This window comes from Microtus ochrogaster, chromosome 17 (genome assembly GCF_000317375.1).
Source record: "Microtus ochrogaster isolate Prairie Vole_2 chromosome 17, MicOch1.0, whole genome shotgun sequence".
In the NCBI taxonomy this organism is placed as follows: Eukaryota; Metazoa; Chordata; class Mammalia; order Rodentia; family Cricetidae; genus Microtus; species Microtus ochrogaster.
The window spans coordinates 8,919,920-8,937,586 of NC_022019.1; the positions used below are offsets into that span (position 1 = coordinate 8,919,920).

General features: G+C 43.1%; 1 protein-coding gene across 1 annotated transcript in view; it reads left to right on the forward strand.

The window, feature by feature from the left end:
* The window catches only part of Cenpj (centromere protein J), a 41,983-nt gene that overhangs the window by 22,077 nt on the left and 2,239 nt on the right, over nt 1-17,667 (forward strand). Inside the window, exons 8-16 of the mRNA XM_005355446.3 lie at nt 969-1,101; nt 3,456-3,621; nt 7,733-7,972; nt 11,153-11,237; nt 14,298-14,362; nt 14,583-14,696; nt 16,318-16,458; nt 16,533-16,617; nt 16,698-16,818. Coding sequence (XP_005355503.1) covers nt 969-1,101; nt 3,456-3,621; nt 7,733-7,972; nt 11,153-11,237; nt 14,298-14,362; nt 14,583-14,696; nt 16,318-16,458; nt 16,533-16,617; nt 16,698-16,818 — 1,150 coding nt within the window. The remainder of the gene's footprint in view (nt 1-968; nt 1,102-3,455; nt 3,622-7,732; nt 7,973-11,152; nt 11,238-14,297; nt 14,363-14,582; nt 14,697-16,317; nt 16,459-16,532; nt 16,618-16,697; nt 16,819-17,667) is intronic.

A 17,667-nucleotide genomic window follows, 5' to 3' on the forward strand; every position in this document is an offset into this window, starting at 1 on the left:
AGGCTCCAAAGCCACAGAGAAACCCTGTCTCGAAAAACAAAAAAAAAAACAAAAAAAAAACAAAAAAAATCTTGAGGTCTGTTCCGTCATGCTGAAACAGCCAAACAGTCCAGAGCTTATTTTAGAACTTGCTTATATGCAAAGACAGAACAAAGCATAGCATAGTCAGTCTGTCTAACCACAAGACCATTCCTGTCCTTGGGTGAGGGGAAGCAGCCTTACTTTCTGTCTTGACATTCCTGCGGTTTGGTGTCAGCTCTACTAGATAGAGTCCCTTTCTCATGGCCAAAATACTCTTTCCCATGGGCTAAATCAGAAGTCTCTCACAGCCCTCAAGGTTATTGGAAAACGTCCAGCTTGAACTCAAATGACTTAGAAGTCAAGATTGACTCCAGATGGAAACTGAGTCTTAAAGGGTGAAGGAAAAATCTGAATTTGTCCTCCCTCCCCCTGTTCCCGTGTGTGTCTGAGACAGGATGGTGACCAGTTGATCTGGACTGGCTATGTCCCTCAAGCGGCCTTTAAACTTGCAATCCTGTTCTCTCCATTTCCAGAGTGCCAGGAGTACAGGTGTACACCCATGCTCAGCTGTGTTTCTTTGGTATAATAATAAAGCTTACATTTTGGTTTGGTTATCCCTTAAGATCTCATGTTAGTTTCTTTTTACCTGTAATAACAGTCCTTTGTTGATCTGGAATTCACTATGTAGAACAAGCTGGCTTTGAACTTACAGTACCTCCTGCCTCTGCTTTCCGAGTGCCAGGACTGCAGGTATGCAGCAGTCCACCTTGGTTCTTTTAGAAAGCTAGGTCTCCTTTGTTCCCTCCTCCTCTGCTGTCTGAAGTTTTGTTTCCTCTGCAATACTATGTCAGGTTCAATGATAAACCTTCTTGGCTCTAGTGTTCACAGATAGCCAGTGTTTGTTGTAAGGCTCCTGTAAAGTTCAGAGTTTATCGTCTCTTTTATAGGTGACAGTGTTCGATCTCAGGTTTTGAGAGAGAAAGTTATTGAATTGGAATCAGAAATAGAAAAATTTAAAGCTGAGAATACATCTTTAGCTAAACTTCGAATTGAACGAGAAAGTGCCTTGGAAAAACTGAGGTAAGTTTTTTTTTTTTTTTTTTTTTAGTTTTTTCGAGACAGGGTTTCTCTGTAGCTTTGGAGCCTGTCCTGGCACTAGCTCTTGTAGACCAGGCTGGTCTCGAACTCACAGAGATCCGCCTGCCTCTGCCTCCCGAGTGCTGGGATTAAAGGCGTGCGCCACCATCGCCCGGCTGAGATAAGTTTTTATCTGTAAGAAGAGAAAATACAATGATTTGTTTCTTTAAGACTGTGTTAGAAGTTTTGATCACTTTAAATAACAAGTATAAATGAAAAAGGACAACTTTTTTTTATATTTTTATAATATAAAGGACAATTATATTATAAAAATATAATTAAAAATATATTTTTAATTAAGGGTATATCCCCTCTGTGTAAACAGCAGTCTCCTGTGTTATGGGGCACTCTGGGCTTGAGTCAGCCACTCTTCTGGCCAGCTTTGTTTCCTGAGGCAGCTACTGCTGTGTCAGTGTAGTATAACGTCTGTGGGCTTCCGAGATGGGAACAGAAGGGCATTTCTGGCTCCCTGGGAGATATGATGTCCTTTTCCAAAGCAGTACCGCTGTACAGATTTCAGGTTATGTATCTAGTGGATTATAAGCCTGTGGAAACTGAAATTTACCAGCAGGTAGTACTGGGAACATCTGTATGCTTGAGTTTGCTGAGCCTCTCTCACCCACCCGGTGCAGAACAGAGTCCTTGTCTGTGAAACTGGGGTAGTCATAGTAATAGCAGGGTATTTTGTTTTTGTTACACCATTGCTCTAGATGTCTACATCTTACAAGGTTTCCTTTTCTAAATGAATTTTTAAATTTATATTTATTGCTGCCTGTGGTGGCACACACCTTTAATCCCAGCACTCGGGAGGCAGTGGCTGGAGGATCTCTGAATTTGAGGCCAGCCTGGTCTACAGACTGAGTTACAGGATAGCCAGGGTACACAGAGAAATCCTGTCTCAAAAACCAAACCAAACAATTTTTTTTTTTGAGTTAGGGTTCTCTGTAGCTTTGGGGCCTGTACTGGAACTAGCTCTTGTCTCTGCTGTGTGGGTCCTGAGGATCAGCCTCAGGTTGTCAGACTTAGTAGCAAGCGCCCTCCCCTCTGAGCAGTCTCACCTACCTGGTCCAGGTGACCATTTTTCTCCTGCCGATTTCCAGTGTTCTGTGATTGCTCACTCAGTGAGCAATATACCCGTTGCTTTAGTTCTTCTTTGTGGAGAAGCAGGTGAGTGCTGGGTGCTTCTAGTTAGCCACCTTGACCCCCATGAGCTGCTTTGTCTCTACAGTCAGTCCTTCAACAAGCCTCCCTGGGAAGGATGCTGAAACATGGGTCTGGCTCTGCCTGCCCCTCAGTGAATTGTGGGGCAGATCAAAGCACATGGCCTCTAGTTTTCTCAGCCTGGCACCAGTAGGGTGCCTCCGGATGGATGACAGTTCCTAGAACTGTCTCCCAGAGGCCCGGGATAAAAGGGGTTACTAGTAGATCCTAGGGAATGCTGCAACTGATTTCCAGCCCTGGCTTTCTTCACCTGTGTATACCTGATGCACCTTTAGTAGACCGCAGAGTTCTGAGGTTGCTGCCTTCTCTTGGCTTGGTTTAGGTTGGAAGGACAGTTTCGCCAGTTCCCTGCTCCACCAGCTTTCCTCATAGCATTTCTGTGTACATGTGGTACTTCTTGGCTCTCTCCTTACTGCTTCTAATGTTTCAAACATTTATTTTCCTTTTTATTACTTGTGTGTATCATGTATGTGTTGTGTGTGTGAGACTGCAAGGCTTAGGCACGCCGTGGGGCCAGTGTGGTGGAGGACAGTTCTCAGGAGTCTGTTCTCTCCGTCCACCATGGGATCTGATTCAAGTCGTCAGATTTGTGCAGCAAGCACTTTCAGCTGATGAGCCATCTTGCTGGCGCTATTACTGTTTGTTTTTTCCATTACATGTAAGAGGCTGTGGTGTCTCACTTTGTAGATTCACAGTAGGTGATTCACAGTAGATGCTTGCTGAATGAATGTTAGGGAAAGCATACTGGCTAATCTTTGAGGCCAGTGCATTGTAGGTGGATTCACTTGGATCAGTAACTTTCAGGCTGGCCCTGGGTTCCATTTTGATGGCATTTATTTTTATTTTTATTTATTTTTTTTATTTTTAGCATTGGTGATTAGGGCCTCAGGATTTAGCATCAGGGCCTTCTTTAGTTTTGTGTTGCTCAGGCTAGTATTGAGTTCTTGGTACTCAAAGGATCCTGTATCTACTCTGTGCCACCCAATGCTAGAAAGAAAGGTGTATATTATCACACTTGGGTACACACGGATCATTATACTGAGACTATCCCGTGACATCGTGGCTTGTTGTTGTAGGAAAGAAATTACTGACTTTGAGCAACAAAAAGCAAGAGAACTGGCTCGAATAGAAGAGTATAAAAAGGAGGAGACAAGGAAACTACAAAAGGAACGCAAAGTCTTTGAAAAGTACACAGCAGCTGCAAGGACATTTCCAGATAAGAAGGAGCGTGAAGAAATACAGGTATCTGGTTCTACAGCACAGTCAAGGGCGAACAAAGATGGCAGTCTTGTAAGAGACCCATTAGAGCTATTTGATGTCTCAGAAAGAAAGTGTGAGCTGGCTATCATGTGTGTTACTAATTTTAGCCCTTAGAAGGTCAAGATAGAAAAGGGTACAGGGTGAAACCCCACCTCAAAAAGGGGGTGTGGGGAGAAAACTGGGTGTCTACAACACTGCATCCGAACATCTCGGTCCGACTCTGAGAGATACAGTCACCAGTCCTTTAGACTAGCAGAATTCCCGCAAAGATCCTGTGCAACCCAGAAGCCAGAACTCGAATGTGCCCCAGTTCCGTGTTGTGCCCTCATTTTGACCTGTCACACAGTGACCGCTGCTAGTTCTTTTCATTCATAGTCATTTATGCCCACATACTAACTAGGGGTTTAGTTCCAAAACTTACAGAATGACAGGGCAAATAATGGTTCTTTGCATCGCAGAGGTGGACATGGGCATGATCAGAGGAAAGGAGCAGTTAAAAAGAATAAATCCATTTCTTTTATTACTATATATTTTTATGTGTATGCGTGTTTTGCCTACATGAATGTATGTGTGTTACATATGTGCAGACCCTGAAGATCAGAAAAGGGTATCAGAACCCCTGGGACTAGGGTTAGAGATGGTTGTGAACCACCATGTGAGTTCTGGTAATCTAACCCTGGTCCTTTGGAAGAGCAGCCAGTGACTTTAACTGCTGAGCCATCTCTCCAACTCCATGAATGCCTTTTTTCCCCCTTAGGGTTTCTCTGTAGCTTTGGAGCCTGTCCTGGAACTCACTTGGTAGACCAGGCTGGCCTTGAACTCAGAGACCCACATCTTTCTGCCTCCCAAGTGCTGGGATTAAAGGTGTGCATCACTACCGCCTGACATGAATTTTTATTAGAACTATAAACCTGGGGGGCTGGAGAGATGGCTCAGTGGTTAAGAGCATTGCCTGCTCTTCCAAAGGTCCTGAGTTCAATTCCCAGCAACCACATGGTGGCTCACAACCATCTGTAATGAGGTCTGGTGCCCTCTTCTGGCCTGCAGGCATACACACAGGCAGAACATTGTATACATAATAAATAAATATTAAAAAAAAACCTATAAACCTGGGAAAACCAGATGATATGCTATACATTGACACATGCAAAGCTTTCTAAGGAGAAAACTCATTTAGCTAAGTATAAAAACCTAGTAAACATATTACACTTTAACAACCTCAGCTTCTCAACACCACAGTTTCACATGGCTGTCCGCTATTTCCTGCATAAAATGTGAGTTTACCTGCTTTCCATACTTTTCATATTAGTGCTGTGGGTTCCAGCCTATGCTTTCTTTTTTCCCCATGTTGCATGGCACCTAGGGGCAATACCATCATGTCATCTGACAAATGTCATCCCATGTGCACAGCTGAAGCATTAGTTACTTAGGATTTTGTTTTATTATATATTTGCTTTTAAGACAGGATTTCACTGCACAGTCCACACTGGCTTTGAGATCCTACTGTCTCGGCTTCCTGTGTAGCAACCTGGTTAGATATCTGTGACTCTGACCCTGTGCATAGCTGTGAAGTTTCAAACTTACGATCCATTTACAGAAAGGCTTTAGTCTAGTTTTGAATTTGTTTTGAGGTGGAAGTGAGCTAACTTAGTCTGAGCAAAAGAACAAGGCAGGCTTTTTAAGTGTCTACAATCCTTGTGGGACAAATAGATTCAGTTATGAAGCATGTCCCAGTAAAATATTCAAGTATATAATATAAATAGTAAATACATCAAAACTATATAGTTAAATGAGAAGTCATCTTCCTGATCACCCACAGATGTATGTGCCCATAAGACTGAGATGCAATCGTGAGATTACGTATACACATCACATGAGAGTACACACTACAATGCAGGTATTGGGGAGACACCAGGCTGCTTTAGCAAAGGTGAGCAAGTTTCCAGAGTCAGTGGTCCTGCAGACCTTCCTGGACAGGATTAACTTTCATCAGTCATTCAAATATACAGCCATATGCTGCATATTTCTACAGCCTCTGACATACATACATACACTATTTTACCAGATTGTTTTCCTGATTTCTGCTAAGTTCCCAAGTGAATGAGATTAATGTATTAGTGAATTAGTTATATTTTGTATATTGACTATATATCCTGTAACTCTGCTGAATGTGTCAGATCTGAAGGTTTTCTAATAGAGGCTTTAGGGTTTTAGATAGGTTCATGTTTTCTTCACAGAGAGACGACTGAATTTCTTCCTTATTTGTATCACTTTTATTTCTCCTGTCTTATTGCTCTAGGATTCTGTTCCTAGTTTCTTCAGGGATTTTATTATGAAGGATATTGAATATTGTCTAAGACTTTCTGTATTCATTGAGGCGAACATGGGATTTCTGTTCCTGAATCTATTTATGTGTTGTGTTGCATTTATGAATTTATATATTTAACCACCCCTGGACCCCTGGAATGAAATCAGCTTGATCATATTGTATAGCCTTAAAGTATTATTTAATTTGGTCGGCATATACTTTTACTGAGAATTTCCAAGCTTGAGGATCTAACTCCACACTTGCCTGGCATTCTTAAACCCCAGGGCTCAATCAGTCCTCAGCACTGATCCTGAAACCCAAGATGGGGCCTGAAACTACATAAATGTGAATTTTTGCTGTGTGCTTGTATGGGTTTTGGTATCAGAGTAATACTGGTTTCACAGAATGAATGAACCTTACGGTGTTCCTTCCCTTTACATTTTATGAAGTAGAGGTACTAACACTCACCAGGCAGGCACTGAAAGCCATGTCTCAGCCCTGTGAGGCCAGCCTGCTTCACTAGTCTCCAGGGTACAAGAGGAGCACTTTCCCTTCTGCTGGGAAACGTTGGGGCTCTCTCCACTGCCGACCCTAATGATCCTAGTTCAACTCTCAGTCACTCTGTGCTCAGTCAATGAAATGGCCTCCCAATAGTATTGGTAGACTGTTGTGTGCTGTTCTCCGAGCTTGCTGTAGTTTCCAAACCACTGATGACATTCTGTCCTGACTCTAGTCTTGATTTCCTTGTGTACCCCTGCAGTTTCTTCACTTACTTCACTTAATCCATCTAGAAGAGCTCATTTCTTCCTCTTTTTACTGTTTGGGATTGAACCTAGGCTCTCATACATACGCCAGTGTTCTGCTTCTAAGTATATTCCCAGTGCTCCCTACTCCTGTCCCTCCCTTCCCTACTTCCTTCTCACTGTGCTGCTGGGGTTCGACCCCACGTCTTGTACTTCCTGGCAAGCATTTCACTGCTGAGCCACATTCTGCCATCATTTTCTTAATTTTCATTAATTTTTTTTTCCAGTTTTTCGAGATGGAGTTTCTTTGTGTAACAGCTCTGGCTGTCCTGGAACTCATCCTGTAGCCCAGGCAGGCCTCGAACTCACAGAGTTCTGCCTGCCTCTACCCTCCTAGTGCTGAGATAGAAGGCATGCACCATCGCCTGGCTGACAGTAATTTTAAAAGACTAGTCAAGTGCATAGTGCGAGGGGATTGGGCATTGAACAAGGGATGTAATTTGTTTTTGTTTTTGTTTTTTTTTTTGGTTTTTTGAGACAGGGTTTCTCTGTGGTTTTGGAGCCTGTCCTGGAACTAGCTCTTGTAGACCAGGCTGGTTTCAAACTCACAGAGATCCGCCCGCCTCTGCCTCCCGAGTGCTGGGATTAAAGGTGTGTGCCACCACCGCCCGGCAAGGGATGTAATTTGGAACTGACCGAGCAGTGAGAAGTCACTCTGCACCTTTGGACAGGCTCACTCATGGATCCCCCAGTCTTCTGTGCAGGAGTTCCCGTCATTTTTCTCTGCTGCTGCTTTAGTAGTGGTTAGGTTATGCTGCACTCCCTCACACCACACTCAGTGCTGCTCTGCTTTCTCCTGGCTTTTCACTCATTGTTGCCAGTGTCAGGTGAGCACTGACCTGACTTCCACGTCCCAGCTCCTGAAAACCCCAGTGTCATTTACTGTCTAGGCCTCTTCTCCTGCAGAGGTGTGCTGACACTTTGTTTTATTGATGTATCTCTTTCCCCATTGCATTAATTCTAATAACTTTTCTTTTGAGAGGCTCTGAAACAGCAAATAACAGATTTACAGGAAGATCTGAAAAGGAAGGAGACAAAATGGTCAAGTGCACATGGTCGCCTTAGAAGCCAGATAGAAATGCTAGTCAAAGAGAATACAGACCTCCGAGAAGAGATAAAGGTAATGGAAAGATTCCGACTGGAGGCCTGGAAGAGAGCAGAGGCTATTGAGAGCAGCCCCAAGGCCCAGTACGTGACAGCCACAAAAAAGGATGACGCCACGGTAGGTTTGGGGGAGCTGGTTTTGCCAAATCAGATAAATGTGTGTTCATTTAAACTCATAAAGCCAGGAAATGGAGTGGTGGATCCAAAGGGTGAGAAGTTAGTGTTTAACAGATCCAGGAGGACTCTCTCAAGACTCAAAAGTCAGGAAATGTTCAGGGGTGATAACTGCACAAGTCAAAAGCACTGTAGTTCACATGTCAACTTGAATTTGTTCAGGAAGGGATTTCTGGATGATGTGGTTAGTTTATCACTTGTCTTAATCACTTTGCTATTGCTATGACAAAACTTCGTGACCAAGGAAACTTATAAAAGAAGCATTTAATTTAATTTGAGGCTCATAGTTGTAAATATCATGGTGGTGAGCATGGCAACAGGCAGGCATGCTGCTTGAGGAGTAGCTAAGATTTTATATCTTGATCCTCAAGCAAGAGACAGAAAGAGGTCATTGGGAATGGGGTGGACTTTGAAACCTCAGAGCCCATCCGCAGTGACACACCTCCTCCAACAGGACCACACCTCCTAATCCTTCCCAAACAGTTCCATCATCTGGGAACCAAGTGTTCACATATATATGACCCAATGGGGGCCATTCTTATTCAGACTACCATGGTGCTCAGGAATGATGAGGTAAACACGGCAGGCCTCCTAGCTATCATGTAGAGTGCTGCCCTGGATGCTGTTAGAGAAAGTGCAGGTTGGGGACGACACTTGATACATTTAGAATTTGTGCTTCATGAGGTACTCGTGGAAAAGAGCTGGCTTAGTGATAAAGCAGTGGTAAAGTCACGAGGATGACCGGCCAGAGAGTGGGGAGGGAGAAGGCCGTCATGGTGTCCTGAGTCAAGGGACAGTACCTTGAGATTCAGAGTGGCCTGCTGTGCCTGTTGAGGACTAGATTGGCCAGGTTATTTTCTAAGCTCAGAAAGATGTGCACATTAAGACTCTAACCCTGGAGTGCTGACTGTGGAAAGAGGGAAGACATGGTAGAACTTAAGATTCCTGTAGAGCTGTTGATCGTGGGTGAAGGGATTGAGGTAGTGGCTGGGGGCAAGGATTTTGTTACTGTAGAAGGAACAGGTTAGTCTCACTCAGGGAAGAGGGCACTGCTTAGGCATAGTCTGTGGCAAGCCCAGACCAGGCTGATGCATAGTGGCAGCTGGTGGGAAATCCCCAAAAGCTTTTTGTCAGGAAAACAGGAGCATGCTCACCTGATCTAAAAGGAAGAGGAGGCAGAAGGTAGATGTGGGGAAGTTGTTTGAGTGGAAACCAAAGGTCTTATGGCGGTATACTGGCCAAACTATAGTCACCTGGAACAAGTGAACCTTAGTTAAGAAGATGCTTCCATTACATTGGCCTATAGGCTAGTTGGTGTGGGCATTTACTTGATTAATGAGGGAGGGCCCAGCCTACTGTAGGCCTGGCTACTGCTGGGCAGGTGGTCCTGACTAGTATAAACAAGCCAATTACATGAAGAGTAGGCTAGTAAGCAGTGTTCCTCTGTGATCTAGCTCTGCCTCATTTCCTACCTTGAGTTCCTTCTGTAGCTTTTCTTAGTGGTGGACTGTAATTAGGACACCCTCACTCCCTTCCTCCAGTGTTTGGCCACAGTCTTTATCACAACCATAGAAAGCAAACTAAGATAGCAGGAAGGCTGGTTTGTGGCTGCAGTGGGGGCACATGAGTGGGAGACCATGCATCCAAATGATAACTGCTGTTGTTGTTGAGCTCTTTTGGTATAGAGCTGGATTGTGGCAAAGGTGAATGCTACTCACAGGGGAGGAGGATGCAGGTTTGCAATGGGTAAGAGTAACTGTCTTGAACCATGAATGAAGCTATAGCTGAAGGCTACAGGTGGAGGATGTACCAAACATGTATGGGTCAAGAGACTGTTAGGCCCTTGTGTGCTCTAGGCTGTGAACATTGACTGGAAGAGAGTTTAGAGGAATGATCTGCAAAGACAGGATACAGTACTATAGTATTAATAAAATCCCAGGGACAGATATTGGAGGTTCAGCATGAAGGTCAGAAAAACAAAACAGCCAGCCACGGGCTCTAACCTCTACTTCAGTCCAAAATGGCGATCCTGTCTCTAGGAATCTCTGAATGAGACTGACAGAGAGTTGTCTCCTCCCATTTTATATTCCTCTCTAGGCCTGGGATTAAAGGTGTGCACCACCACTGCCTGGTTTCTACGGCAAACTAGTGTAGCTACTGGAATTAAAGGTGTTGCATCACCACTGCCTGGTTTGTAAGGCTGATCAGTGCAGCCGTTTTACTCTGATCTTTCAGGCAAACTTTTATTAAAACACAAATGAGCTGGGTGGTGGTGGCACACACCTTTAATCCCAGCACTCGGGAGGCAGAAGCAGGTGTGGATCTCTGTGAGTTCAAGGCCAACTTGGTCTACAAGAGCTAGTTCCAGGACAGGCTCCAAAGCTACAGAGAAACCCTGTCTTGAAAAACAACAACAACAAAATAATACAAAGGAAATATCACTATCACTACACAATACTCTGGAAGAGGCATTCGCTTGTCCTCCACTGTACTTCATCATGGAAGCTTCCTAGTGAAGAGATGAAAGGGGTGTGATGAAGCCCCAAACTGCCATTGCTCTGAACATCTCACCATGCTTTGTGTGTGGCCAAAGCAGTGGAAAAGAGCTGTAGAAATCATGGCCTCCTGGCCTTTAAATACTTTACCATTTTATGAAGCAACCCTGACTCTTTAGAAGAATACCTGGTGAACTGTTTGGTGGGCCACCCCACAGTCTAAATCTTTGTGATTTGTGCACCTGTTTATAGGCGGTATTGTTAGAATTGATGGTGGCAACTTCTGGGATTGTCCTAGCTAAGGCCAGACAGAGCACAGATTGGTGGTGGGGAGAGCCTGACAGTGCTGGTAATGGGGACAAATTTGGGAATGGGGAAGTATCAAGCAACCTCATCAACCAGTGGGGACAAGAGGGCAGCTTGTGGAAGAGGCTGATATGAAGGTCTGCTGTGTGTCTTGAGTTGGGGGATAGTGTGTGGTTCATTCCTAGATAGTCACCAATTATTCACCTTTGTGAATACTACTGTGTTAAGTGGGAGTGCAGATGAACAGCTCTTAAATGAGTTAATTTTACTCAGTGACATGAAATGTAGACTAATAATTATATTAAAATTGTCTCATATTATAGAATTCATCTATTCAATTTCAAAAGAGCCATGTTTCTTCAAGAGCCCAGGTAGAAAAATATAAGAAAAAGTATTTGCCAGCACAAGGTAAGAGGCTGCATGGCCCTTTTATATTTCAGAACTTATAGAGAATCTGAGCTGAGTGTGGTGACCACACCTGTTGCTCCACCGGCAGGAGGATCACTACAAGTTCAGGCCAATCTGGGCCGCCAAGTGAGACTGGTTTAGAGCGAGGTGGATGGGAGCAGCAGGATGAGAGAAGACTGTGGTCTAGGAATTAAATGAATGATCTTGAGTCTCTGCATCACCAGCTTGTAAGATGCTGCCTTAGTTCCCGTTTCAAAAGGAGTTAGGGAACAGACTTGTAAAGGAAAGTGGATTCATTTATAGCTTGTGCAAACTTTAATGGTTAAATTAGACTATACACAAAGGCCAGGAAATATGCATGTATTCATTTAGTTGTGAGATGAGCTGTCAGAACTGAGTGCTCTTCCTGAGGCCCATTCCTCTGCTGGAGCCTGTACTGTATGTAGCCTTTCCCTACCTAATCATAAATTTCCTGGAGAAACTTGAACCGTGTGTGTCTGTGTGTCTGTATGCGTAGGGGGGTGTATCTCTTTGGGGGGGGGTCTATTGGTCCTACTCCTCAGATAATTCCTAATAGCATTCCATGTAATCTTTTAAACTACATGTGATCAGGGTTGGAGAAATGGCTCAAAGGTTAAGAGCACTGACTGCCCTTCCAGAGGTCCTGAGTTCATTTCCCAGCAACTACTTGGTGGCTCACAACCATCTGTAATAGGCTCCAATACCCTCTTCCTGCATGGTGGTATACATGCAAAGCTTTCATACATAAAAAATTCAAATAAAATTAGAAAAAGAAACAAACATTAAAAATAACAAAAAACAAAACAGAAACCTTCATGTGCCCATACAATTGATAAATTGTTTCACACTGTTTCTTTCTGTAATTGTTATGAGTTTGCCAGGTGCATGCTGAGAACTGAACCCAGGTCCTTTGCAAAATCAGCCAGTGCTCTTAACTGTTGGGTTGTCTCTCCAGCGTCAACAAATTCACTTGTATTAATCAGTGTGTGCTGCATCAATATCATGGACATTCTTGTCTGTAACTGGAATACACGTTTTTTTCTAGGACATAGCAAGTGCTGGCCTAACTGGGTAACTGGTAGAATATCTTTAATGCCACTAGATTGTACCAAAATATTCCCAAAACATACGAGTACACTCTTACAGTTTATCACACTTATTTATTGTGTTGCTTGTGAGCTGCACATGTGGACTGAGAAGACAGCTTGTAGGAGTCAGTGCTGTCCTTCCGTGTGAGTCCTCTAGATGGCAGTGTGTGTGTTTCCTTACTGAACCTCACTAGTCCTGGCTTTGTACTCTCAATAGCTAGGGAAGTACCTGGTTCCACTCTTGCCCAATATTCAACACTGTCACATTTCAGTTTTTAACAGCCAGGTAAATGTATAACTCTTGTTATCATTGCTTTAATTTGTATTTTTCTGATTATTTAATTACATTGAACACCATTGCCTTTGCTGGTTAGCTATATGAATTTCCCCCCAGTTACAGGGAATTGAAACCCAGGGCTTCATGTATTCAAGACAGGTGCTTTACAACTTAACTCAGCCATGGATTTCTTTTGAAAATAACTTATTTAGGACTTTAACCATTCTGATCTACCTTTATCACAAATATCTTTTTCTTAGTCTATTGTCAAACCCTTAAAAAAATGGGGTCTCACAGAGTTTAGGTTACCCTTGAACTTGCTATGAAGCTAAGGCTGGCCTGTGTCTGCTCATTATCTATTTACCAAAAATTATTAATGTTGCAGCGCCTCTTTTTTCCTTGCATGGTGGCGTTTGTTTTGTTAAAAGTATGTGTATGGATGTTTTGCCTGCATGTAGGCATGTGCATCACATGCCTGCCTGGTGCCTCCAGAGGCCAGAAGAGGACACTGGATCCCCTGGAACTAGAGTTACAGAATGTTGGTAGCTGCTCTGTGGATGTTGGGAACTGAGTCGGGGTCTTAACTGCTGAGCCATCTCTCTAGCCTCCTGTGTTTTAAGTTTTCCCTTATCAGGTTATGAGCCACAGCACCTGTGAAATCTGTCTGTTCAAGACCACTTGTTACCTAGTTTTTCTCCCTCTTATGTCACGCCTGTCTGTACAATACTGCAGATGAGCCTGCACCTAGAAATCTCTGCATGCTCCTGTCCCTGGTCCAGCTGTAGATAGTTTGAGGGTTCAGTTTCATATTAGATTATAACAGAGAATTCGGTGTGTAATCAGCTGGCAGGGCACTAATTCTGGTTCTGCCTTAGAGATACAGTAACTTATCCTCTCCGCCTTGGTCTCATCCTCATCTATAAAAAGGGAAAAGTATCTCATCTCTGATGGAGTTAAAGGTTAGAAACGATGTGGCAGTTATAGTTGTATAATGTAATTTGCACACTTGCCCTGTGAGTTAAAGAATGCCATTCTTGTGTCCTGTGCAAACAGAGGACACATCCTCCTGGCACCAGATCCCTGGCTCCCATGTGCCAGCCTCTGCACTCTTCTATCGTCCATAAACTAACCTTTCAGATGTTGGTGTTTTCTAAATCCATTATTGTATGGAACTGCTGATGCTGGCGGTTTGGGACCTTTTAAGGCAGGGCTAGAGGGATGGCTCAGTGATGGAGCTCTCAGGACTCAAGTTCTGTTCCCAGCACCCACTGCCTGTAACTCCAGCTCTGGGAGATCCGATGCCCTCTTCCTGCTTCCTTTGGTACCCGAATGCCTGAGTACATTGTATATTGGCAGACAGACTCACACATACACACAAATAAATAAACAAGAAGGTAGGGTTAGATAAAACAGCACTGATAAAGGAAATGCTCTGTGTCTGGTGTGGGTATGTGGAAGCTGGTTCTCTCCTCCCACTGGGTCCCGAGGATGACTGTTTCAAGGCTGGTGGTTCTCTCCTCCCACTGGGTCCCGAGGATGACTGTTTCAAGGCTGTGGCAAGTGCTTTACCTGCTGAGCTATCTCACTGCCCCCAAAGGAAATATTTTACCATACCAATAAATTAAATATTTTCATTACATATTAAAACTAACTCTAATAATTACATTCTAACAGGAAATCTATCTCAAAGAGCCAAGTCTGTGCCTCCTCGTGATTTGGGCATCTCGGATAAAGGACAAGTAAATTTTTTTATATTGTTAAATATGTGAACGTACTTTATTCAGAATTGAAATGGATTTGCTGAGTTTCTAAATCAGGAATAAAGAAGGGTTTTTATTTAACATTGTAAATGTTGTTTTATATAACAACAAACACTGGACAAAGTATCACATAATTTTAGAATATGGCTTTTATTTAGTAGGTACAGGTTGTAACTGCTTAATGTATCTTGTCTTCTAGGCTGCCTTGCCCAAAGAGCCTTGTGAACCAGTGAACTTCCCAGATCTTGAATATAAAAACAAAGAGGAAAAAGAGGAAGAAATCCAGGGAGAAATCAGTCATCCTGATGGAAAGGTAAATGAATTTAAAGTAATGAATATGGGACTGGAGAGATGGCTCAGTGATTAAGAACACTGGCTGCTTTTCCAGAGAACCCAGGCTCAATCCCCAACACCCACATGGCAGCTTACAATTGTCTATAACTACAGTTTTAGGGGATATGATACCCTCACACAGACACACATGCAGGCAAAACACCAATTCTTATAAAAATAAATCATTTAAAAAATAGTGAATGTGGTATAGTACAAATAACCATGCATAAAATAGGGGTCTGTACTCTGAGAAGAGTGTCACTTGACAGCAGGGACTGTTCTGAGAACTGCATTCTTACAAGTTATGTTATCACAGGAACATCTTAGAATGAGCTTACACAGACCTAAATGAGATCATCTACCTCAGGGCCAGGGGCATGCCATGTCTGTGTATGAGCGTATGGGTGTGTGAGCACAGGTATGTATATGGTAGAGCTATTGTCCTGAGGGCCTAGTTGAACAAAGTGATACAAGATGAGCGTAAGTACAGGAGACAGTGATGATATAAATACACAGTATGGAGTATGCGCTGAGAACATAGCACAGAAAGCACATAAACCAGCACATAGCTGTTTTATGTTATCAAGTATTATGTACTTTATTTGGTAACTCAGCATAGGCTTACACTGTCACCACAAACATGTCATGTGATGCTGCACTGCACTAGCAGGGGTGAACATTATGCACGCAGCCCATCAGTGACTCTTCTGGTGTGTGACTAGAGTCTTGAAGGCTATGGAGCTGCTTGAACATTTCATGATATACAAAAGGAGGAATATCACCCTTTATCTTCATTCTTAAATCACACTCAAGTAGAAGGTCTCCTAGATTTTCTCTTCTCTGGTCTTTGAAATACTCTTCTATAGCCAGGTCTATTACCAGCCTGCACAACTTTGTTCTTGGCCTTACAGTTATTTGTGTGGGCACGTGTGTGCCACAGAACAAATGAGGGAGTCAGAGTACAACTTCCAGGAGTTGGTATTCTCTTTCCAACATCTGGGTCCTGAGGATTGAACTCAGTTTTTCAGGCTTGACAGCAAGTGCCTTTACCCTGTAAGCCACCTCTCTGGTCTCTGTCTTGGCCTTACAAACATTTCTAAGTGGAAAAAGGGGGTGTGCTGATCAAAAGGAGTGAAAAGCACATCAATGATATTTGCTTGGAGGAGGTGACTAAGGGACAGATCTGTTTCATATACAGATATAATCCTCATCATTAATTGAAAGGGTATGGCCAAAGTTCAGGCTAGCCTTGAGGACTGAGGAGGATAAACAGTAGGAAAGTAGCCATGTTTTTCAAACTGTTTATCCTCCTCAGTCCTCAAGAAGTAGCCATGTTTTCTGAGTCTCCTGTAGGGTACCATGATGATGAAGAGAGATTTTTGTTTTAGGTGAGTTCTGTTAGTATAAATGAAATATGAACAGCAACAACTAACTCAGAGCAGCATGACCCTGATGAAGTACCCAGAAGGTGTTCTCTACTTCTGATTTTAGGAAGTGTTTCACTTTTTATTGTAAGAATATGGACATGGGTAAACAGGTGGGGATTCCTCGTATCTCTGTTGCATGGTCTGAGGAGGAAATCTTACCTTGTGTCTTTTTAGGTAGAAAAGGTTTATAAAAATGGGTGCCGGGTTATACTGTTTCCCAATGGAACTCGGAAAGAAGTGAGTGCAGATGGGAAGAACATCACTGTTATGTTTTTTAATGGTGATGTGAAGCAGGTCATGCCTGATGAGAGAGTGGTACGTATGCTCAGGGCGCTGCTTCTAGGGGCATTATCTCAGGAGCAGGGGCGACTGACCAAATGTCTTTGCAGGTCTACTACTATGCTGCTGCCCAGACCACTCACACCACATACCCGGAAGGCCTTCAAGTCTTACATTTCTCAAGTGGACAAATAGGTACAAACTTACTTTGTCTACTTTGTTAAATTCTAACCTTTCTTAAAAACATATATTGATAACAACCATTTTTAAAACAGAAAAACATTTCCCAGACGGAAGGAAAGAAATCACATTCCCTGACCAAACTATTAAGAATTTATTTGCTGATGGTCAAGAAGAGAGCATCTTTCCAGATGGCACAATTGTCCGAGTGCAACGGTATGCTGCCTCTTAAATCTGTTTCTCCATTTTCCAAATTTTCATGGTTCAACTTTTTTTTTTTTTTTAAATCTAAAACATTTGGGGTTGGGATCTGGCTCAGTAGAGAACAACACTTGCTGTGTAGTCATGAAGATTGGAGTAGGACTTACCACCCTGTACACTATGTGGATGCATGGAGATGGGGCAGGGGAAAGATAGGTGGGTTCTGGAAGCTCATTAGTAAGCAAGCCTGGCTCAAATGGCAAGCTTCCAGTTTAGCGAGAGACCTTGTTTTAAGGGAATAAAGTAGAGAATTCCTTTGGCTCTGCACCCTCCCAAATACAAAATGAAATATACTAGTGACTAGAAGTCTCAGTGAGCTGAATGAGAAGTGAATACAGAGTCTGAGAAAAGCATGCTTGCACTGTCAAGTTTAGAAACAATGTGAGCTAACGGGATTTAGAGAGTCTGCCCAGTACTCAGGAGAGGAAGGGAGAGGTAGTTATTTGTTCAGAAGTTTCGTGAACCCTGAAAGCAGAATGAGGCACAGAAAGCAGGCTGCCCTCTGTGCAGCTGACACAGCCACTGAACCTGTCCTCTCTCGCTTGTATTTTTTTTTTTTTTTTTTGTTTTTCGAGACAGGGTTTCTCTGTGGTTTTGGAGCCTGTCCTGGAACTAGCTTCTTGCTTGTATTTTTAAATTCTCAACCTCTCTGCCCAATCTGTTACAGTTTACTCTCTTGACATATTTAATCCAAACCTTTCAAAACCAACACTCTTTTATTTGTCCTTCTGAATATTTTATTTCTGAAAGTTAGCTTTATGTGGTCCCTGGCTGCCCAATCCAGGGACTTTTTATTCATATTCT